Source organism: Tauraco erythrolophus, chromosome 13 (genome assembly GCF_009769465.1).
Source record: "Tauraco erythrolophus isolate bTauEry1 chromosome 13, bTauEry1.pri, whole genome shotgun sequence".
Classification (NCBI taxonomy): domain Eukaryota; kingdom Metazoa; phylum Chordata; class Aves; order Musophagiformes; family Musophagidae; genus Tauraco; species Tauraco erythrolophus.
This window is the reverse complement of record NC_141477.1, coordinates 19,875,349-19,899,653: the sequence shown is the minus strand read 5'-3', so window position 1 is coordinate 19,899,653 and position 24,305 is coordinate 19,875,349. Positions and strand designations below refer to the sequence as shown.

At 40.3% G+C, this 24,305-nt stretch overlaps 1 protein-coding gene across 1 annotated transcript in view; it reads left to right on the top strand.

The window, feature by feature from the left end:
* The window catches only part of COL4A6 (collagen type IV alpha 6 chain), a 136,193-nt gene that overhangs the window by 95,812 nt on the left and 16,076 nt on the right, over positions 1-24,305 (top strand). Inside the window, exons 6-25 of the mRNA XM_086619911.1 lie at positions 294-410; positions 1,719-1,787; positions 3,256-3,291; positions 3,763-3,825; positions 4,476-4,511; positions 4,651-4,692; positions 5,557-5,649; positions 6,701-6,754; positions 8,136-8,195; positions 9,138-9,182; positions 10,236-10,289; positions 11,167-11,236; positions 11,960-12,070; positions 12,559-12,708; positions 14,349-14,453; positions 15,328-15,488; positions 16,492-16,671; positions 17,264-17,447; positions 22,720-22,791; positions 23,214-23,321. Coding sequence (XP_086476037.1) covers positions 294-410; positions 1,719-1,787; positions 3,256-3,291; positions 3,763-3,825; positions 4,476-4,511; positions 4,651-4,692; positions 5,557-5,649; positions 6,701-6,754; positions 8,136-8,195; positions 9,138-9,182; positions 10,236-10,289; positions 11,167-11,236; positions 11,960-12,070; positions 12,559-12,708; positions 14,349-14,453; positions 15,328-15,488; positions 16,492-16,671; positions 17,264-17,447; positions 22,720-22,791; positions 23,214-23,321 — 1,810 coding nt within the window. The remainder of the gene's footprint in view (positions 1-293; positions 411-1,718; positions 1,788-3,255; positions 3,292-3,762; positions 3,826-4,475; positions 4,512-4,650; positions 4,693-5,556; positions 5,650-6,700; positions 6,755-8,135; positions 8,196-9,137; positions 9,183-10,235; positions 10,290-11,166; positions 11,237-11,959; positions 12,071-12,558; positions 12,709-14,348; positions 14,454-15,327; positions 15,489-16,491; positions 16,672-17,263; positions 17,448-22,719; positions 22,792-23,213; positions 23,322-24,305) is intronic.

Sequence of the window (24,305 nt, the reverse complement as noted above, 5' to 3'; positions counted from 1 at the left end):
TGCCCTTTCGGGACCTACTCATGCACAAGTTATGTACTTCAGAAAATTATCCCTTGGAGAAAAAGGTAATTAAATGAATGCAGCCAGTGTTCTAGGATTTAAGCTTTGGAGAGGACAAACAATGCTGGCCAGAGAAGTTCTGCTCTAGTTCTGTTGCAGTCTGAACTTGAGTGGGAGTTGTGCATTTCTTTTGTCTTGCGTTGCCGTTTGGAAGATGTCAGTTTTCTGGAGACAATGTTACTAATAAAATAATGCATCCTGTCAGTCATTCTCTCTTTTTCGCCTTTACACAGGGTCACCCTGGGCAATCTGGACCTAGAGGTCTGCCTGGCCTCGATGGCTGCAATGGTACCACTGGGAGTCCTGGCGTTTCTGGATCAGATGGGTTTCCTGGCCTCCCTGGGCTGCCTGTACGTCCCAGCTCGAATGTGGTGTTTTGTAGTCACTAAGCCAGGATTTGCTTTTCATGCCATTGTTAGAAAGTAACTCCCAAGTACTTAGGAAGAACCCTAATAACCCTAGGTTTATTAGCATCGTTAGAGCTCAGTATCATTTTCTTATTGAAATTCCACTCTGAGGATAAAACAAAGATCCTGTGAATTCAGTATGCCCCCACGCAAAGTTATACCATTGTCACTGGCAGTATTCAAGCTAACTCAGAAGAAACCACGATCAAGTTTTTTAAGAACCATGAAACGTCAAACATCTTCCACCTGGCACAATTCGAGTTAGTGGATGCTGATTCAGGGACGGATGTTATCACACCTTCAAGTCTCTGCATCAAATATTGCATGCCTGCCTTCAGGTCTTAAGATAGCCAAAAGCTTCAGGCTCACTGCGTGTCAGTAAGATTTACTTGCCAGGGTATGTGTTTTGCTTTTGAAAACGCTTCTACCAGGTTGGAGTTTTATCTAGTCCGCATTGGACACCTTCAAGTTAGGTGTCTAATCTATTCACCTGGACTCCCCTCTTACAGAGAGTGGTAATTGTGAGAGAAATTTCCCACTCTGCCTTTCAGAATGAATTGTCTTTGGAGACATCCATTTTTCTGCATTGACTGTAGAGGAAGTGAAGGTAGCTGGGTCATGCTCTGTCCTGTGTTTTAAGTGGGTAGGATTAGTTATAACAACTCCACTCTTTGATGCTTTTGGGAATTGTAGTCTTTTATAAAAGTACATGGTTATTTTTTAAGTGTAAGCAAAAAATATTTAACTTGATATTAAAATATTTGACAAATATTTGAATATTTGTTCACATTAGAAGCCTGGTCTTAGAAGCAGAGGTTGTGTGACTAATCATATATGTAATGGAACTCTTTTGCACATATACATGGAAAGAGGAAAATACAGCTGACACGTGTGAATAAAGCCATTTGTTTCGGCATTTCTAAACAGTGCTGAGACATCTTTACATGTCATCCAGACTTGAAATTCAAATGATATTGAAAAATACTGAAGAAATAAGATCTAATTAAAGTACTACATTCTAAAGTAACTGATTTATTCATACCTGCTGCTCAAATTTCTATTTTGTAATGCTTGTAGGATTACATTTTTGGTAAAGACAGCTGCTTGGATCAGCTGTGCCAAAGCTGCAGTGGTACTTTTGCAGTTTACTGGAGCCAGGAGTTTGCCTTGTTCATTATGCTGAATACAAACGGTTTCAAAACTTCATCAGTATTTTTCCCAGAAATTTATTTTTTACTTTTTTTTCATCAGGGTCGTCCTGGCCCAAAAGGCCTTAAAGGAGAACCCGTTTTTGCTCAAGGTGGTCTTAAAGGATTGAAGGTAAGACTGGTCATCACGTAGGAGAAAATGCAGCACAAGAAACACTTTGATGTCCTACAGTTTGCAGGGCTGATGCTGCAAGTTAGATTACTCATGATGTTAGACGTGAGTATCCTGGATAAGTCTGAATGCAGAGCTGTGAAAAAGGTCTTATAAAAACTTCGCTAATGACAACACAGAATACTCTCAGAACTTGGAGCTGCTTGGTCTTTGCAGACATCTCGTTCATCCCATACTGGTATGCTGGGACATTGCTCATCCTGTTACTGCTCAGTGTAGTTGCTGGTCTTTCACTTGGCCCTGGAGAGCTAGCACCGTTCGTTTGTGATGTGAGGAATTTGTTGTAAGCGTATCCTGACTTGTATGAGGCAGCAGATGTGTTTCCAGATGCAGATGTAGCAAAGGACGGGCCCTTCGCTTACACTCGGAACTTTCCTGTACCTGACATCTTTGCACGTGCCAGGTCTGCTGAAATAACAGCTCAGGAAACTCGCAAGTGCAGGTTAAGATTTCTGCTGTGAGATCCCAGCTGCCTCTCGGTGCGTTTTGTGTTGGGAGGTACTGTTAAGTAATCAGCCGTATTCTCAGTTTAAATACATGAATGTCGTATCGCACTCACACTATTCCGTTCTTTGCCGCTGTGGAGTCAGGATTTTGCTCTCTCTATGCAATAAGGACCTCCCCCTGAAATGCCTGTATCAAGTCTGTAATTTTATTTCCTGTACAAACTATGGACAGACAATTTCAGTTTATTGTTCAGAACAGTGAATAGATTCTTGAATATGCTCGTGTAAGAGATTTGGTGCTTTGTTGCCTTGAAACAAACACTCACCAACTTACCATAGTTTTGATTTTTGCCAGAAATACTAGGTTTGGAATAAATCTGCAAAGGATTCAGTACCTCTGTGGTTCTGAATTTAGTATACTTTGCAGCCTCGTGCTTCATTAAATATTGAAAATATTAAGAAAATTATTCTGTCATGTAAGGCCCCTCACACTGACTTTGTTGGTTCAAAATTAAGAAGTTTTCTAAAATTCTACCCACGTTATATACACTCATAAATTGATAAGAGCTAAATAGGTATTTATTTATTTACTTCAGTATTTATGGGAAATACAGATAATTTTATATAATAATTGTATCCTTGTACATATTTTATAGTAGTTTTGTAATGAAAGTTTTTATAGTGTATTTTCCAGTGTTTTTACAATTAATTCAAATTTATTTTCATGCCACTTTAGTTTCTTTTGTTACTCATAAACAAAATGGTTGTAATTTCTCCAGAGTTTTGGAATCTCTCCTTTACCCAATTTAAATACAGAAGCACAGGTGGCAAAATATTTTCCCATTTACACTTGATCTAATATTAACTAACAGCAAATATTTCTATTTATACAAACGTAATGTTCCTTATAGTTTGTTGCAATAACACAGTGTAATTTTTACTCATGCATTTGTGATTTTTAGGGAGAAAATGGTCTTCCTGGATTGGATGGAGTTTCTGTAAGTTACTTAGTTTGAGGAATAATGATTTTAAAGAATATTAAGTAGGTAATTTTTCTTCTATTTGTTCTCAAAGACACTTTTCATATTAGTGGACCATGTATTTACATGTGCAACACCAGTAGCACGAGCAATTCCAGCTTTGTAATGGTATGAGTGGATCCACATTAAGGTAGAGGAAGTCAGATTTTTGCTATTACCTTGTCCCGTTTTTTCCTTTTCCAAATCAAACTCCCTTCTACCATTGAACTCTGTAACTTTGATTTTCAAAATACATCTAGTAATATGAAATGGATTGTTACAGTGTTTAAATTGGCATACTTAATTAGAGGATATTACTTAATGTTTAAGTAATGATATTACTTAATGTTTAAGTAATGATATTACTTAATGAGACTCACTTTGTCTTTGGTTGGGGTTTGATGGGGTAAGTGCTACACGTTCTGTATTTGTCCTATGTTCTTCTTATAGGGCCCAAAAGGTTTTCCAGGTCCCATAGGTTCTGCAGGCCCTATAGGATTACCAGGTTTGCAGGTAAGAGACCTCAACTGTTGCACTTGTTGACAGAGCAGTTGAAAATGTTGGCAGTTTTCCCTCCTTGTCTGTATTTGTGTCATGACAACGAGCAAAAGTGTGTGTGCATCTAAAAGGACTGAGCATAGCTGACTTCAAGCATAGAATACTTGAACTTAAACAGTTTAGTCTAATCACAAAAAGGAAGGTTCCTCTCTGGAGTAGTGTTAGAGCAGCAATGATGAATGAGGGCTCCAGCAAAGCCTTGGATTGCTGTCTACAAGCACTATGTTATACCATTCTGAGCACCTCCTCATCTCGGGACTAGAGAGGATATGCTGACCTCTGCATATTTGGAGCCTTTGTCATAAGGAAATATGCTAAAAAGTTGCTTTTTCAAGATACTGGAAGAGAGTTTCCATTGGGCAGAGGTAAAAGTGAACTACGTGTTCCTTGCTTTTATACTGAAGTTTGTTCTTAATTAACCACAGTACCAAAGGGCTATGCTGTCTATTGTAGACGTGAAGACTTGAGATCACATGTATCAGTTACTTTTGCTTTGGGGGCAAGAGATGAAAGTTCAGATACCGCTGCAGATCCCAGCATTGCTCCAATTGTGTGCATCCTAATTAAGCCAAAAGAAATAAAATCTCAATTTCGTTCACATTCAGGGTCCGATGGGTCCCCCGGGGCCACCAGGTCCAAAAGTAAGTACCTACCTTTCCTGTCTTCTTTCTACACCTGATGGTTGGCTTTTTTAACAGTGCTGTGGTGATGACAGGTGATAGTGATGCTGTTGTTGCTGCTGGTTTTTATTCATTCATCGTTGCTGTTTTTCTCTCCTAGGGTAACATGGGATTAGGCTTTCAAGGAGAGAAAGGAGAAAAGGTACGCAAGACTTGTTCTGTTCTGGAAAGATCATGAAATAATACTCTACTGTTACATCATAGCTTGATCCTCTAGAAAATGACTAGATTGTAGCATTTTCTTCTTTTACTTTTTTCTTTTCTTCTCTTGGACTGATTGACAGTTCAAATATTAAAGAGTGTTGCTAGTTCCTTATCTGTTGGTACACAAAAAAAAAAGGATGGGGGGTTTTTCTGGATGAAAAGGGGTAAATCTCAGTTCAGCTCAGTGTTTTTATGGCTATCGAGGCATGAGGTCCTTAGACATCTTTTGAATCTCTTTATTTCGGTTTCTTTGGACCCTCAACTCTTGTATTGAATTATTCTACTGACTTCATTCTTTTTGGCTTTCAGAATATTCTTTGGGTCAACTGATGTATAATTTATAGTCTCGCTATCCTAAATGAGTGACCTGCAGTCTGTGTGAGAATTTGCACTGGCATAATGGGGCTTCTCAAACTTCTCAATTTGGGACTTATTCTGCTGCTGTTAAAATTGGTTCTCAGCATTCTACATTTCTATTTGTGTCTTGTCTTCTTTTCTTTCATATTTCTCCCCAAAGCTTTTCTGGAATGTTTTGCTGCTGATTCAAAAACTGAGCCTTTTTTTTTTTTTCTTGCCATATTTTATATCTACAACCCTTCTGAAACAGACTTAATGTGTTTTATTCATCTTAATTTTTAGTCTGATCTTTTGGCTACCGTGACCAAACTCCTGTGCCAGCACTCAGGCATGCAGATATTATTTACGTGGGATATAATTAGAGTGGCTTTTTTCTGATTCACAAGCCACTTTGATAGGAAATCAAATAAATGTCTATGTTAACCGCTTCCTCTTTTCCCATCAGGGCGATGTAGGGCTGCCTGGTCCTCCAGGTCCCCCACCATCCACTGGAATACTGGAATTCATGGGATTTCCAAAAGGGAAACAAGGAGAAAAGGTCTGTAAATTCACTTTACAAACTCTCCCCATACCCATGCTCCTTCATTCAAGGCTGAATGAAATTACTGAACAGGGAAGGCTGTTACATTTCCAAATCAAAATAATTTTCTATACTAGTTTAATCTGCCAGATGGCTATTGAATAAAAACATTGCTAGCTCAGAGCATTGTGGAGCACTGGAGAACACATACCTCTCAGAAGGAAAAATCTGAAAGCTATTTAAAAGTTTTCATCATTAATCCTAAAAATAGATGAACTGTAGTTTGTTTCTGGAGACCTGTGAAATTTTGTCCACTGAAGCAAAAAAACCCAAATCCTTTTAGAAAAATAAATAAAAAGCTCCAGCTCTTTTGCTTTGGCTATGATGCACACTACTCTGAAATAATCAGATTCCTCGCCTTTACTTTGTTATCTGGGTATTTACTGAGATACATATTTATCTCATCAATGCTTTTGTAAAAGCTGTGTGGATCTTGAGTTAAAGATTCCCTGCATACGTGAAATTTAGGCATGCTGAATTAATCTGGGACCTATAGAGGCTGGTTTGGGAGCACAGTCTGAGCTTGCCTACACGTAAGTCATGAAAGATACTGTCTCACTTGGTGGAGTTACATTAGCATGAGGTGAGATTCAAACAAGTGCCATTCCTTTTGGCTCACTCTTGAATTTGTAAGCAGGATTGTGAGGACATTATGTTGTCTCATCATGTATTATTTTGCTGCTTTCCGTGAAATACTGTGCATGTTCCAGTTCCCTAGATGACGATATAAAATGCTTCTGGTTTGACTTCTAGCAGTGGAGGACAGTAGAACAACAGTTCCCAAGTAGTGGACTTCGAAGACATGGGAAGTGCTCCCAGTCTGTTGCATGCACCAGCACTGTGCTGAGAGTCACTGAAACTGGCACATGATGACACAAATCAAGTGTACTTGCTGACAAACAAATCACAAGGCCTTACTTTAGGAGTCGGGAGCATGATGGGTAGATTGAGGAAAGTCTTGCGTTCATGGGCACAGTGATTTATTGTGTTTATCTCTTCCCCTTGTCAGGGTGAGCCAGGCCCTCAAGGATTCCCTGGAGACAAAGGATTGCCTGGCCTGCCGGTAAGGATAGAGGAGAGTTTTTAATATATGCCTAGTATGGGTTAGAAGGTTCCACATCCTCTGAATAGCTCACAAAGTCTCTACAGGAGTTCCTAGGCATCAGAGTGCTTTGAAAGTCTGATTAAAACGTCCACAAGACTTTTTGAAAAATGTAACTGTAACCTGATAGGGGGTTTTTTGTCCTGGAGATACAAAGGAGATAATGCTGTCCTACTGTAGACGTTACAAAGCAGCCATCGCTTCAGTAGATGTCATCTGCAAGTAGACATACTCTTTACATGGCCACGTGATGGCAGTGTTTCTTGAGGTCCCGCGGAGAGCTATATATATTTTTTTTAAATCTTATTTTTTCCCCTTAATAATGTCCAAACATGTTTTTTGTTATTTTACTTTAAAGTTGTAAAGTACAAGCAGATCTTTCTGTCTGTCTGTATATATGCAGTTTTAAAATGGGCTGTTTAACATTAGCACTCATAAACTCAGGAATGTGTAGCATCTTCTTTGTATGAATGAAGAACAACAATTTATCCCTGGATTGCAGAGAGCTATTTCCCAGCGTATAACCTTTTGTAAACACAGGTTATTTTGATAAGTTTAGGGAATAAATATTTTGGGGAACTTCTGACTAATAAGATAAATTGTTTGCCAGATTTTTCAACGTACAGATGTTCTTCATAGAAAGACGTGCAAGAAAAACCTGAACGTGAAGCACAGTTTGTTATGAGCCTTTCTGGACATGTTCCATTATGTGCATGTTTAGCTTTGTGCATCACAAGAGGCCCATTGAGACTGGTGGGATTGAACATATGCGTGAACTTAACTACAGCCATAAGATATTTCAAGATTGAAGCCTGAAAATTGCTTAACTACTGTAACTCTTGCAGTATTTAAATCCTGGTGTTCTATCTCTGGATTTGATACTTCTTGCTGACTGGGAAAACCACCAAACATTTCCAAATGTCAAGCATGAAAATACTAGTTTTGTGTCATTCGTAGGCTTTAGAAATTAAAAAGGGTGCTCTGAGCACTCTCTTGAACTACTGCACTTAAGAATTGAGATGTGAAATAATTTCTGAATGTAGAATGCATTACAGAGTAGCAGTGGCAGGACTTTGCTGTTCATAGCGTGGAGTTACTTGCACCTTCTACTGAGAGATGGAACTCATGGGGAATGAAGAAGATAGTGTACTGTACATCCTGGCAACTCTGGTGGATACAGGTTTTCTTTCTGGGGCAAAAGAGTCCCAGCAGAAACAGTCAGTTCCCCCGTCTCTCTGTTGTACTGTTTATGTTTATAGGTGGGTTTGTGCTCATTTTGTCTCGTGGCTGTGCTATTCAATTCCAAACAGATCACAGATTTAATGTTGACATTTTTCCTCAGGGCTTTGGAGGTGTTGGAGAAAAAGGAGAAAAAGGTGTGCCTGGTTTACCAGGTGGCAGGGTAGGTAACTTTACAAAGTCTTTAAATTCCAGTTCTCGAACACATGAGGTGGACCTTTCATCAACAGAAGCATTCCTGAAGCATTCCCAAATCATGTAGGAGTCTCAGACGTAAGACTGGGTCCCATAGTAGCCAGCGCCGTACAACAACAGAACCAATAGATAGTTCTTATCTCAGTAAAGTCTGAGAGTAAAGGTGAGATGAAAGATCTATGCAGACAAGGCAGTCCAAAAAAATCATAATGGAATTATTTAGTGGAGTTCTTGATACTGCAGGGCCTGTGTTTTGCCAGTTTGAAAGCTTCACAGAAAAGGGAGCTTGCACAGTGTCCAAATGAACATAATAAAGAGGCCTCACAGGGGCTTTAGGAAGCATTTAACCAGTGCCAGAACTAGCCATGAGAGAACACAGGTAGATATTTGAGGAAGAAATGGGATGGGCAAGCTGGCAATAAATGTTGGTCTAACTAGTCAGTGAATATAGGAGCTAACAGCATGCTCAATTCCATGCCAGCCGTAGGTTCTTCAAACCACCATGACCCTGCAGAGACATGTTTAGACACAACAGGAAGACCAAGGCATTCTGTTCCGCATGTGTAGAATATATTGTCAAGATAGAAAGTCTTGATTGTGTCAGGTTTCATGGCATTACAATTGCAAACTAGCTACCTAACTTCCTAGTGATTTGAGACACTGGGACTTGAACTTGAACTGCCGATTAGAAAGACAATGACTAAAGAAGATAAGACTTCTTTTATCAGTTATTCTACTGGATTCTTTCAATTACGATTGTTAATATTTGGGAGATATGGAAAATCAGTGGTGGCATCTGCTTTTGAAAGGTTTACCTTTTTGTTCTTTGGTGCTGAGGTATTTGGAGCCTGATATAAAAGACCAGACTGAGAGGGATCCTCTGAAAGTTAATGTTTTTTTGCTCTTCTAGGGTCTTTTGGGACTGGATGGATCTGATGGGATTCCAGGGAGAAAGGTGAAAATTCTTTTATTTTTTAATGTACTTGCAATTACAGAAGCCATCCAACTGCTAAAGATCTACTGACTTTATCTGGTGGCTCTAAGTTCTCCGATGGGTGAATGCACCTGCCTTATTAAACTAGTGAGAGCTGACTAGAAAGTCCATGTAAAACTCTAGATCCCTTTAACTGTCTCTCTAGTTATCCTTACGTATTCAAAGGACCACCTCCACAGATTGGAAATTGTACATTTCCTCCTGGAAGAATCAACTCTCCCACTTTTCCCCTTTTGAGGGTAGAAATGACCAGATGGTCAAGTGGCTGAGAAGGTGCTAAAGCACCTCCATTTGCAGATACAGCAGTGGAAGTTGTTCAAGAAAGCAACTTTCAGAAATACAATTTTCATTTTGCAGCCTAAAATTCAGTTGCTTTCTTGTATATTTTGTTTTATGTATGTCCTTTTCGAGATATACCGAAAGTAATGGTATCTCCCATATAATCTAGCTCATAGCTATATTTTAAAATTATGTGATTAAAACCAGGCCCTTTATGACAGGTTTCTCAACAATACCATGTATGGGCTATACTGGGGCTTACAGCTGTCCAAGACTTCAGAATCACAGGCAAGGTTTAAACTTAAGCTCCAGAGCTCTTGGAATATCCCATTTTGTCTGCGGTGGCGGTGGGATTTGCCATCCATACTGGACCAGGTTGAATATGCTACCCAATAGAGAACAGTAGATCAATTCTGTGTAGATTTCCAGTCGTACACACCTAGAAGGGGAATTTTGGTGTCTCTGAGAATGCTACCAGGAATGGATAGCTGGGAAGCCTGCTCAGAAGTTCTCACCATCTTCCCAGCACAAAGAGGCCTAAAGGAACTCTGGTGTTTTGTGAGTGCTGAGAAGTTGATGCCATCAGATTCCTCTTCCTTTATTTCTTCTGCAAATGTTTGGTAGGACAATGTATTGAGTTTGTGATTAAAGTCCAGACACTGCAGATGTCTCAGCTAACAAATAATGCCACTTATTGTCTCACTGTGTAACAGTGTTCCCTGTGTGACTTTGCAGGGTCATCCAGGTATTCCAGGCTATCCAGGACTGGACGGAGTCGAAGGCATGAAGGTAACTTCTCACATGAAAATATCTAAAGCATTGCTTTTTAAAATATATTTGCATGAATAAATAAAAATAAGTATCATCACCCCAATCAAATCTCTTCTTTACCTCTGCATCACTTTAATTTTCAGTATGTTTCAGTTCCTCATTTACTTTATTGTTAAGGGTAAAAATGAATGGCTGCTGAACTATGAACATGCAGATATTTTAATACCTTTACAATGTTCACTCATCTAACTTCATGACTTAAAATAGTACAAATATGATGGCAATTTGGACAACAGTCAGATTTTGCACTTGCTATTTCAAAAGAGGATTTGATACTGTGTTAGAGTGAGAGGAAGGAATGATACTGCAGTTTGTCTCAACTTGCTTGTTCTACCTGGATGATTCTATGGAGGAATAAATTTTTCTGGAAGCTCTTATTATTGAAATTCAGGATTCCTAGGCAACAGATAGCTGCAGTGAGGAATGCTGTTAAAAAGGGGTATGTTCATAGCAGCTCTCTCACTTTTACCACAAGGTGAACAAATATAGTCTACCTGATATTGGCCAATATGCTGATATGATATCTGGTCTCCTGTACACGATATATATGTGCCCGTGCTTCCTGTCGAGGTAACAGGATGCCTTCAGAGGGCAGCTGGACAGTAGCAAACACTTTACCTGAAGCAGCCATCAGTTTCATCAGATGGGAAGGAGATAGGTCAGGACAGCAGGTGATTGTGAATAGCAGAAGAACAGAGTGAACTCTTCACCAAGACAAAGAATGATGGTTAGTTGGTGAATGACCATGGCTACCATAATACAGGCTGTTTCCTGACAAGCAGTCTTCCCCTCCATCACCTGTCTGAGTGTGGCATGAATCTGTTTTCTTCTACAGGGTGAATTAGGTGACATTGGTCCCCCAGGCCCTCCCATCGTTATTGACAGGGAAGGTGTAGTCGTATCAGGTACCTGTTTCCATTTTGGTTTGGAACTCATCTAAAGCACTTTTTCTGATCCAGCTTTCCTTCTTACTATATTTCACCACTTTTCCACATGGTGTACTGAGTCTAACCCAATTGTTATTTTTCCTTTAATTTCTATATTGTTGGCATACAGATACGTTTTGTCCCATGTTTATAACTTCAGAGTTTACAATAAACCTTTCTTCCCCACATTGCAGAATGATCTGTTTCAAGGCAGAATGAAACTTAGTTCCTGGGGGGCTGACTGTGTGTGAGCACGGGGAAGTGCTGTGTGTCTGTCTTCAGTGCACTAAGGCAAAACGGCTTCCTGGTGTTGCTTGGAAATGGGTACTCTGAATGTCGTTCTGCTGTTATTTGTCATTCAGTGTGGTAAGAATATTGTTGGGAAAACGAGCTTAATTAGTGCCACAGCTGAGTGAGGCTTGGATGGGAACAGTCTCTGAAGCTATAAAGGTAAGGGGACAAATTGTACCATCTCTCCTATTCTTCCTCCTTCACATGCAGTCAAGTTTGAAACAACCACTAACAGGTCAGGAGAAATTTCTCCCGTTATTGTTAACTTTGACTAACAGGCGTGCTGCTAGTGGGTTTGCAACCTTTGCTGTCAATGAGATCAGTGGCCACCGAAGGAGCTGACTGGACAGGGTCTTACAGCAGAAATTCTCATGAGATTTTCCTCCTTGTTTTTCTGTATTTGTCTAATAGGTGCCCCGGGTGACCCTGGAAACCCGGGAGTACCTGGTCCTCCAGGAGATGAAGGGATCAGCGGTTTACCAGGCCTTCCAGGAGCTCCAGGGTTTCCAGGCCTGGAGAGAGGTAAAGCAGCTGCTAACAGTGCCCTTAGAAGACTGTTTTCTGTGTTTGCTGCTGAGAAGACTCTGGGTAGTGGCCTGGAGATGGTGAAGGTATTGGAGCAAGCCTCTCCCTGCTCCTTCAGCTGGCTGATTTGCAGGCTGCTGTGTGAGACGTAGGAGGCAGGGATGACACACAGGGAAACCAAGTATGGGAGCAGAATTAGTCCCACAATGGTTAGAGACCAGGTGGTTCTGCAGGCATGAGTATTTGGTGTAGCAGTGTACACAGGAGATTGGTTGTTTGATTTCCGTTTTGAATGAGTTGATTGACAGAACCTTCCCTACATTTTAAATAATGGCAAATGTTTTTGAAAATTTATTTTTTTAAATGGCTTTTCATATTTGCAATAGAGAGCTAGCAGTTCAGGGCACAACAGTAATTTTCTTATCATTAAAAATATTGGAATGTTTTGCTGCTGGAAGGCTGCTCATTGTGTCATTGTTGTCTAGATGGAATGGGCCCTGGAGGGTCTCCAGGTATTCCTGGTGTGAAGGGTGAAGTGGGAGAACCAGGAAGAGCAACGATTGGATTGCCAGGCACTACTGGCAGAGATGGTTTACCGGGTCTGCCAGGAGCACCAGGATTGCCTGGTTCACCACGTATGTATATTTTTAACATCTTGTTTTTATATTGGATTCAGAGTGAAACAAGAAAAGTAATCATTTATGGATTTATTTCTTTGCCAGTGAGGATTATTCATCTGTAAATCTTAAATGTTTAGTTGACACCTCATTGTGATTGTAACTCACAATCTTAAATACGTATTTATATTTAAATAAATACCCCCCTCTGAAGTAAGGTATGTATTTAAATAAATACCACCCCTCTGAAGTAAGAAAATACAGCTAATTATTGTCAGAGCCTGAAAGACTGAAGCACAAAGTTGTGTAGACACAATTTATGACACAGAGGACTTGGACATTGTAGGCTCATCTCCTGCTAGCTTAGATAGAGAATAGACTATGACCTTATGAGCACCTGCAGTAAACGTCTAGTCTTGTGAGTAGGTATTTTGGGTACCAGGAATCAGATAGGATGCCTGAAGAGACAGTTTTCAGACCTAAGGAAATGTGATTTTATTTTTCCATGTTCATTTGTATGGATGCTCTATTTGGATTAATTATGCATTGTTTTGTTTTCCTGAGAAATTGAATATTACAAGAAAAGGGTTGGTTTTACACAAACTTTGCATTTTACCATTCTGCCATAAACAGAGTTCAAACAGCCTGTTTTATTTTTGAGAGCCAACCTTTCAAAACAGAGCACACTGCAGCAATGGAGCCAATGAGCATGGTCTGATGAAATTATTTTCTGTGGAGAAGAAATAAACGCTCTCTTATCAATAACTGTTCGCTAGTCAAATCCGGCTCATTTTTCTGCAGAGTCTGTAAAGCTCTTGTAGCTGGTTTTAGCTGATGGTTGCAGTTTGTTTCCGTGGAACATCAGATGGGTGCTGGTCAGCACTCCGTCTTACTGTTGTCACCGAGGGGAAGGGTTTTCAGACACAGGAGTTTTAGATGGTGTTAGATCACTTTCCGCTGCTGTTTCTGTCAGCTCATGTTTCATTCTATTCAGCGTATTAAGAGATGTGGAAAATAATCCTCTAGTAATAAAGGGAGGGATGGGGAAAGTCTCCTTAACCTTTTTGCCATTTAGTCTCTTTCCTGAGCTGCGGCAACTTAATGAGAAGTCGAGGAGCTCTGCAGAATTGGGTAGCCCTGGGGATGACTCTACCACGCCAGCAGCAGCAGAGTCACTGCTCATATAGGATAGCTTCTGTGCCAACAAAAATGGCAATAGCCAGTCATCGCAATCACCAATACGTTGGTTTGTGCCTTCAACTTCTATCCATATGAGTCTCAGCTTCTCCCAGAACTGTAAAGGCACATCTGCCATGAACTAAGTCATTTGCCCTTCTTTACACTTCACTTTGTTCACACTTTGGTTAGTTCTTCAGCCAGCTGTTAAGGCTTTGAAAAGTGCAATGGTAGAGCAGTAGAGGAATGAAACTCTGTTGCATCCACATTGTGGGAGCTTTTGCTTTTCTGTATGAGAAGCAGAGGACACACAGCAGAGGACTGCAGCCTGTGATACCAAGTTCCATCTCCTTGTGTAACTTCCACAGTTGTGGTTTGATCCGGTGCCATTTCTATCAGTTGCATAACTGACATTGTAAGTAATTAATGAGCTGAAAATCCAGCCTTCTCATGGCTTTTGCTTGTCGTCTTTCTGCATATAGGCCCTTCGTTCCCCCCAGACACGATCCTGGACGGAAGGGCTGGGGCCCCAGGGGAGCCTGGACAAAGAGGGCTGCCTGGAGCTTTGGGTCCAAAGGGCTACAAAGGTAATTGACTCTTGTTTTGGGAGAGCCTTTTGGCAGTCATTGGGCATCAGAAAGATATTTGCACGTAGCTAATATCCTAAGGGGTGAGGTGGAAGTGTCTTTATGACAAATCACAGGAGGTTGAGACAAACTGAAGGAATCAATAGCCTTTACAATTCAGAGAGAGTTGTGCCCAGCACTGCCAGCAAAATCCCGTTTCCTACTTCCTGCTCTGTGCAGGCACATAAAAAACACCTCACACCAGAAAATTAGCTAAGTAAGTTATACTTTAAAGCCATAATGAGACTTAGAAATAAAATCTTCACTACTTTTTTGCAATATGGTCTGGAAATGACAGAAACTTAATTTTATTCTCCTCTGTGCTAAAAATGATGAGAATTTGGGTCTTAATGTGTGACAGGACCAGCAGCAAAAGCCATGATGACACAGGCATCACTGTGCTTTGTGATTGTTTGGATCCAGGACCAGACACAGTTCAGCTGAGAGTCATTGTAACCAGCTGTGACTGGGAGTATGGATTTGCTTTCTCTGAGCTATAACTCTCTCTTTAAAAAAACACAAGACTTCTGTCCTAAAACTCTTCTAAACCCATCTGTTTAGGACAGTCTAAACCTTTGGGAAGAGGTCAAGAAGTGCTAAGGTTCATTCTACAGTAGGTAATTTGGTGATAGGCATTTCATAGAAATGAACCTGGACAAAACCTGAGCTCTGCTTGCGTGGCACCCACATCACCTGAGCAGAGTCGGCACAAAATCAAATCATATGGGAATGGCTTTGTCTTAATTGAATCAAATACTGCGTTTGGAGCTCTTGCAATTGAAAAGGGTCTTCATCCATGTGAAACTGAGTTTAGAGTGTTGACTGTATTTTCCAGGAGAGGCAGGTGATTGTGCTTGTGACGGAGGAGTTACAAGAGCTGGTCTAAAAGGCATCTCAGGTCCACCAGGTCCATCGGGAAGCCCTGGTTTTCCTGGGATTAAGGGCATTGGTGGAGACCCAGGCACTGTGGGCACACCAGGACTGCGAGGCCCTCCGGTAAGGCAGGAAGAGTTTATATTGGTTGTCATGAATTAAAGGAGAAAAAATGTTCATGTGCAATTGCTGGTGTTGATTGTAGTGAAAGCAAAATACATTTTTTTGCATAGTTTCTTCTACTTGTTTGGATTAAAAAAAAAAAAAAAAAAAAAACAACAAACAAACCCAGAAACTGATTTGTGAAAAGACACTGAAAGTAGAGAAATTATCACCTATTAAAAATGGGAGAAGAAATGATTCTTAAATTTGGAGGACTGCACATTTAACAGTCAAGAGAAAACCAGTAATGATTCTTCATCGCAAGGCTTCTTGGTCGTAGGCATACATGGGTTAGACCTAGGGTTCTTCCTAAGTGAGGGCTGGCTGGGGAAGCAGAGATACATCTGCAAGGAGAGAAGACTTGAAAAATCGAATGGTGAGATCTTTCCACATCGCTGCTCATACCTATAAAAGCTACGTGCCATAGATGCAGTCTCCTTCTCAACTGCCGTATGCTAAATACATCAGCGCGAGTTGAGTTGTGTTTTTTATGAAACAGCAACCATCACAAACAGGATTTTCCAAAGTGCTGAGTATTACTTATTTGCAGTATTTACTTTTTAAAATTGTAGTCCATAAAGATACCAGTCATCTGTCTTCAGAGTATCTGTATCAGTGTCAGTAAATACAGCACACTAAGTAGTAGGGAAGAAAATTCAATACTTGGGCACTGTTATATCCTGAGTGATGTTCCCAGATGCCATCCAAGATTGCTGTCATTATAGTGCTATATACCAGGGTTTCGCTTGCCACTGTAAAGCTGTAGTGACTTGATTTAAACATCTGGAAATAATCAAACCTGCTCTTTTTTTTTTTTTTTTTTAAAAAAAGTGTAATATATGCAAAAGGAAACCTGTTGGAGATTCTTTCTAGCTCCAGTCACTGTGTCTGTAAGACATTTTTAAGAAGCAAAGCCTTTTCTCTGCGTGTTCATATTCCTGTTTTTTTCTTTTTTGATCTGTAGGCTTTGTCTGGTCAGCAAGGTCTTCCAGGCCTTAAGGGAGAGAAAGGGGATCCATCCTATGCAACAGGCAGAGGAGCTCCTGGGGACCGTGGTGCAACAGCACCTAGAGGACCTTCAGGCATCCCAGGAACCCCTGGCAGGGATGGACTTCCAGGCTTGCCAGGCCCACCAGGCCCTCCAGTAAGTTCAGATTAATTTAGCAGCAGTGCTTCAGAATTGGAATAAGGAGCAGAGACAATAGGAAGGCTTTGCTTACTAGTCCTGATTAGACCTGCAATAAGTCTCCAAATACATAAAAAACTCACAGTCCCTGAGCACAAATTTGTCTTGGTCAGGATTAATAATTGGCACTCGTTATGCCTCTGTCCACCCAGTCAAAAGATACACTTCCAGTAGTGGGGTAGGCTGTAATGCTGGTCTATGTTGTGTCCTAAGAGATAAAAGACGCTGTAGACATAATTGTGACAAATCTTGGAGTAGAAAAATCACACCAGAATCTTTTTAATTAAAAAGAAAGTAAATATCTTTCAGCATATGCAATATTTACATTTTGGCAAATAAAATATAAAATATTATTTTTAGTAATCCCTGCGTTTTCCTGCATTTTGAAATAATGGTGGATAATTTACAGTGGTTTCCGTGTACCTTCCCAGGCCCATCTGAACCTTGCACGGAAGCGACCAAACTCTTAGGCATTTGTTAAAATGACATTGGTGTATGTTCTTTCTACATCTTCCCGATTTTCAGCTGTAACTGTCTTTGCTGTGCACAGGGTGATGGTGGACTAGGTTTCCCGGGCGAAAAAGGACTGCCAGGATTACCTGGCTCCAAGGGCCATCGTGGAGAAACTGGTTCTCCTGGTGTTGGATATCCAGGTCCTAGTGGAGTTCGTGGGCCGCCAGGTGACCCAGGAGTGGATGGGTTTCCAGGGCAAGCAGGTCTTCCAGGCCCTCCAGGTAGGTGTTGCTGTGTCTGCTCTTATATTGAAAAGCTGCAAAGCTGCTATGAGTCCAATGGCACTCAGTTTACTGCTGTGCTTGTAGCCAAGATTGCATTAGATTAAAGATTGCTCTTTAAATTAATTGAAACTGGTTTGTGGGCTCACCAGACCTCACAGAGCAGTCACAGCTTTTTCAAGTTGTCATCTCAGTAGGACACAGATAACAAGCAAATAACACTCAAATAGTTCTCAAATACTAAGTGTTGAATGGAGCTACTCACTGACTATTGCTGGAGAACCATTTTACTCCAAAGGTAGTTAGGAAGATTGGTAAAATGAGGTTTTTTAACAGCACAGCCTACTATATTGTCCACGTAAAAATAATAACTCACTGGTATCTGAAACTTCTGAATCAGTTCTCAGAACGATTGCTATTATTGAAATAAGAACAGCTCCAGAGTTTTTTAAAATAAGAAACTGTAGTACATACGTTGTGTGTATGAACAAGTGTTGGTGAATAAGACGTTGTCATGACAGTCAGGTGGGGAGTTCAGTTACAACTTCCTGAGGTGCTACAGTTTGGCTCAATTTGTATGTCATTATGTGTACCTAGAGCATACCGTAATAACAAGTGATAAAGTCACTAAATAAAGGTCTGATAATGTTTCATGTATGATGTTTTGTGTTCGTTCTCGGAGTTCAAAGTGAGTTACCTGGAAAGTCGTATGTCTAAACATTTATGGAAAATGTTTGCAGAACAAAATGACTGCAGAGAGCTAGTCCCAATGTCTTGATTCCATGTCAGCCATTTAAATGGAATTTAAGATAAATGCTGTTTTTTCTTTGCCACTGCTGATTTTCAGTGTATTTTCCATTCTGTGCCTACTTAGGCTTCTAGGTTTGTAATTCCATCAGTATCAATAATGTATTTGCAGGCATAATATTATTTCATAGGTTTCTGGACTGATAAACTGGTGTTCTGAGTTCAAAAATCTTGGTGGTAAGACCACTGCAGCACGAGGAGTTGGCAGAGGAATCTTAAACCCAGAGGGAGGTGAGAGCTAGTCCGGAAGAGCACTGGGAAGGTTACAGAGACACGCCGGATGGTGTGTTACCTCACACCAGTGTCATGCTGGGTTGTTGTTATGGGGTGAGGAGACAGCTAGCATTAAAGTCCCCCAGAACAGTCTGCATAAGCTTTTTTTCCAATTCAAGTCACAGGCTAAATGCTGAAAGCTTTACTAATTTGTAGCTATGAATGCTTACATCTCTGTTTGGTAAATGGTCTCTTACAAAAGCCACTAAATTAAAATCGCGTTGTAAGATAAGTAAAAGTAAAATGCTCTGTGCGTGGTGTGAACTCTGGATATTCTGTGGAGCACATCAGAAGCCAGCTTATTATGAATGCTACATCAAAGCTTTGCTAACAATGAGTGGTCCTTTGTGGGAGAGTATCTATAGTCAAAGTATGTGGGAAAGTGTGAGTAAGTCATTAGCCAGCTCAGTTTGCACCTCTGTAGAGATGTGTAAGAAAACTTGTGAATGCATTATTCCCTCCATACTAGGAAATAATTTGCATACATTAAAAGACCCTTTGATGCTGTAAGTTTCATCTAATATTAAAGAAATGTGAGTGGGTGGAAAAAATAATCGTTTCTTATACTGCGCAGACCGAAAGGCTTTATCGTGAAAATAAGGAAAAACATTTTTAGAGACTCTGACCTACTGATGTTACTATGTTACGCTGGAGGATTTTGTTCAAGTTCATGCCACATCCAGTAAAACAGCATGAAACAGTCTTGCTTTGGAAAAGTCTAACTCAGTATTTTATAAAAAGCTAGACTGATTTTACCTGATTTTAAGAGATTACTCAAAAATGTTGGAATTACCTATATTTTGCTTTTATGCCTGACATGATGGTTTCATAATTATTTAATATCTTTGATACTGGGATATTATTGAGTAAACTGTGATAATGTAGGGTACTGAATAGCTGCAGAGCACTACATTTTGCTTATATAATTTTTACACTAAGCCTCATGAAATATCTGTTGTTCAAGTATTCTACTGTATAAAATACAGAATATGCTCTGGTACAGAGTTGTTTTTGGAAAACTCATGTAAGACAGTCCTTAAAGCCGTGTAATGTGAATGTAACAGTATTAATTAAACTTCCCTTTCCATGCCAGTTGCTGCCCCAAATGCTTGCTTTTAGAAAAATGTCGTTCTTTATTGTACTGTGTCCGAGGAGGAAATGTCTCAGAGATGATGCACCTCAACTTTTTACTTGATAAAGCATTCAGCATCAGGCTCACACAGGATTGCAGAAGACCAGAACTGGAATTTTTATTTTAACTTTTTATCTTACCATTTTAACTTTTTAACTTATCATTTAACTTTTTCCTTACCAAAAGAATGCCCTGTCAATGTGTACCCAAGTGCAGGAAACAACATGTGTGTTACATCTTGCAATCATGGTATTTGGTGCCTGTGTCCATTTGAAGCGTAAAATGGATCATGGATATTTTAGTTTTGAACCTCTGTTCTTAAAGTTAGTGCTGACTAAAAAGATGAATTGCTGTCACAGATGAAAATAGACCACTCTTTGGCTTTGTGTAAGAATGGAAGTGTTACTGCAACTCTGTGTAGATACGTTGTCATTAACATAGTAATTTTTAAACGAATTTTGCTGTCAGTGAATGCCTTACATCAAGAGAAAGTAATGAATTGAGAACTGACTTTTGGTTCTCTCACATCAAAGTAGAGAATGTTCTCATGTTTCCTTCAGAATTTGAATAGCATCTCAAAATGTGAGTAGATTAGACACCCTGGGGGTTGTGTTCACTCTCTTTCCCTGCTACATCCCACTTTCCACATGAGCCTTGCTTGTTTCTTTATACTAGAGCTGATACCTGTCAGCAGCCTCCATCTAGCTAGAATTTGAGATTAGGATTGTTCTTTCTTCTCACAAGTTGAATAATTAAATCCGTCACACAGTCAAAATAATGAAATCATGCAAATTGGGGTTGAGAGTGGAATGAAAGGGGTGGAAGTGGGAGGTCAAAAAAGAATCATTCTCTGTCATTTGGCACTATGAGAGAGTGATGCTCAAATCTGCCAACCCTGACTGGTTTGGGGCTGGACCCTAAACTGAAAGCTTAACTTTCTGTCTCTGGTTGAAGGTAGGCATCGATATCAAAAGATTTTCACATAGCCTTTTGTGAACAGAGTTGGAAAATGTCGTTGAACCAGTTCTTAGTGCTGTTTCAACCTAAAAATTTGTAGGGATCTTTACAGCCTTTGTACCAGAAAAGATATATTGGATTACTTTATGAGTTTTTATCCTTTTAAGACCCCTGTTCCCACTGTTCATGTCAGAAGCAAAGTGCCATATTTATTGTCCATGCAGAATGTCCACTCAACAGGCTGAGAGAGTTGAGGCTGTTCAGCCTGGAGAAGAGAAGGCTCCGGGGAGATCTTCTATCAGCCTTCCAGTACGTAAAGGGGGCCTACAGGAAAGCTGGAGAGGGACTTTTTACAAGGGTGTGTAGTGCTAGGACAAGGGGCAATGGATTTAAACTGAAAGAGGGCAGATTTAGGTTAGATATAAGAAAGAAATTCTTTACATTGAGGGTGGTGAGGCACTGGCACAGGTTGCCCAGAGAAGTTGTGGATGCCCCATCCCTGGAAGTGTTCAAGGCCAGGTTGGATGAGGCTTTGGGCAACCTGGTGTAGTGGAAGGTGTCCCTGGCCGTGGCAGGGGGGTTTGGAACTAGATGATCTTTAAGGTCCTTTCCAACCCTAATCATTCTATGATTCTATGATTTGATTGGATTTATCCAGGAAATAGATTGACTCAATGTCTTTTGTTAATAAAATTCATTAGTCATCTGAAAATCTTTTCTGAAAAAAAGTGTTTAACTCGTGTTGCTGTGCTGGAAGAAATCCTTCCGGTGTTATCTGATTTAGACCAGATTACCTCCTCGGGACTGAAAGCAGTCACAATTTGAAGTGCTCTTGAGTGGCTGATGAATAAATTTGGCTTGTCAGTCTGGGAATGGAGCTTGAATAGAAGGATCCTGCAAAGAGAGTTGTAAGGAAACGGGAAACATTGTATCTGTGATACCTGATTATCTCATCCTTAATCGGTCTTGTAGTTGATGCCAGATTTGAATTAGCAAATCTTGGGCAACAGTGCAGTTAGGCAGCTCTTTCTCTGTGCATATAAAAGTGTTCAGAGTAATGAAAAAAACCTGCCTCTCTTCTCCAAATTACTTTAGTAGAATGTCTCTGCCAGCTGTTACAGCCTAGGAGCTAATGCAATAGTTCTAGCACAGACTCCTCTTAAAATAACTGGAAACATTTCTGGAGTTGGAAAGTCTTGAATTAGTTTTTGTGATAATAATTCCTGTGACTGCGTGAATGTGACTTCAAATTGTCAGTGACCTGCAAGGAGGAATGTTGGAAGTGCCTGAGATCTTTCAGGTGAATCTGATGTGCTGGCAACTCAGATAATGCCACATAAATTTCATTCCACCAAAAAGGGATTGCCAGTACAAACAGAGCCTTTTTTTGAGAAGTGGAAGGCAGTCAAAGAGCTTTGCAATTGCTGAGTCTTGCTTGCTGCTAATAAACTTTTAAGCCATGTCGTTATTTCTTAGTCTGACAGACTGTAGAAGAAGCAGTTGGAGAGTAAGTCTGAAATGAAAAATCCTTGCTATTCCACCCTCCGTGCATGCATCTCTCTGGCCTAAACTCTTGGGTGACAGGTTTTTTTAAACACCTGGCAATATTCCCTAGATAGGTATTTTATCTTGCATGTGCACATTCACGTTAGTATTTCACACTGTAGCGTACTGTTTATATAGAGCTTAGAAACATCCTCGATTTTTAAACCTGTCAGCTCCCACTGACTTGGAAATCTCTCAACCTGGACCTTAAGCTCTCTGAGTCACAGACTGACCTTTCAATGCCTTGCCATGGGGAGGAGTAGTTGCCGAGTGGAGGCCATGGATGATATGCTACAAGTAGTCCACAGCAGTAGTTGCTACCTTTTATTGTAAAGCACTGAGTCAGTAGTTTTCATTGTAAAGCAGCATCACCAGGCTCCAAATGCCTTTTCTTTTCTTTAACATCACGTATTTGAGATGTCAGCAGTGTTTGATGTGCGTAAGTTCACTCTCAGCCACTTGGGATATGTCCTGTAAAAAACATCTGGATACTAAATGTTCCTCCTCTGACAGTCTCTGAAAGGGGCTGCGTGCAACCTCAGTGTTTCTTTGTTTTAGGTATCACCTTGCCCTGCATAGTTCCTGGAGCATACGGGCCCCCAGGGACTCCCGGCTTTCCAGGATTGCCAGGTAGGGAGACAAGCTGATTGTAAGGCACTGGCTGTGACTACCAAGAAGCACTTGGTCCTCAAGGAAGATAATACCTGCTAATTAATCTCCTCTGAGTGATATCTCCTTATTCCAGAGAGTTAACTGGTGGAACAATGTTCTCTTTTTTTTTTTTTTTCCAAAACTCTTGTGGAGGATCATAATGACTGAACCATTTTTTCCCTTTCAAGTAGCCTTTGAACACAAACTCTCTCCTTCTGTCTCTCCTTCTGTGTTTATGTAGCTGATAAAACAGCCATAGCTTTGAGACTTTAACTTAAATTGTGTATCCAGCAATTTTCAGCACTAGCTTTGCAGAAAAGATCTGATCCTGTTTTCTTGTGCTGTTTTTGTCTTCACTATTGATTCATTAATATTATTTATTAATCTGTTTTTACCCTTAGGTCCCAAAGGCAGCAAAGGCTTTCCTGGCATTCCAGGTCAACCCGGATTACATGGGTCAAAAGGACAGCCAGGGACTCCAGGAATAATAGGCTTACAAGGGGAACCTGGTAAGAGGGGTGTTACTGGAGTTCTTTTTATTGTCTAATGTGTACCATATTTTATGAAAAGAGTTGTCCGACCTTCTACACCACTTATTTACCTAGTACAATTGTAACGCTCCGTTGAGGGCTCCATTGTGCTCCTTCCAGATGCAATCTCTGCAAGCAAATGATTGCAGCTTGGAAGAGAACAAATAAATGTTCAAGCTACTTGTTACCTCCCTATGATGTTTTATCACTGCTGGAAGAAAAGAGAACAACCAACACAATTTATTTCTCCAGAGACCATCATCATGTGCTTTGTTACAGTTTAGGTTAACTACAAGTTTAGTGTAAAACTCATTTTAAGCCATATGATACTCTGGTAAAGGCACGTTGTACACAATGTTTGGACTCATTTTAGCTGTGGGAATTTCTGATGATTGTGTAAATAAAAAGCAAGAAGCAGAGGTGATGAGGGAGGATTCCTAAAGCTAGGTTGCTGTCAGATTTCTCTGGATGTGGCTGAAGAAATCTCTTATTCTTTCACTACATTAAAGGAAGATGTATCTTTATGGGGTCACAGATTTCATGACATAACCCCTGAGCAGTGTGACATCCACACATCAGTGCAGTTTAGTGTCTGCTTGGAACAGGGAGATTACTTTCCAGTCCTCCTTATTCCAAAGCTGCCAGTGTCTTCTGCCCCACTGTGCCAGAAATTGCTTGACATAGAGGACAGAGTAAGAAAGGTGTGATGAATATGGCATCTTTGCAGCTTTTGTGATTGATCATGGTAGTGAGATACTGCCTGTCTGTAGCCTGAAAAGGCCATTTTCCTCCTTTTTTTGTTCTTTTTGCTTAATCTGCCATCTAGTGAAACCAAGCTGCAACTAGCCGCAGCTCCCAGATACTCCTAAATTATTCTTTTCTTTAAAAAGAAAAAAATAATAATATGAAAGGATATTTTAACTGTATGAAAGAGTTTCATCACTTTTTGTCACCAGTTGTTTC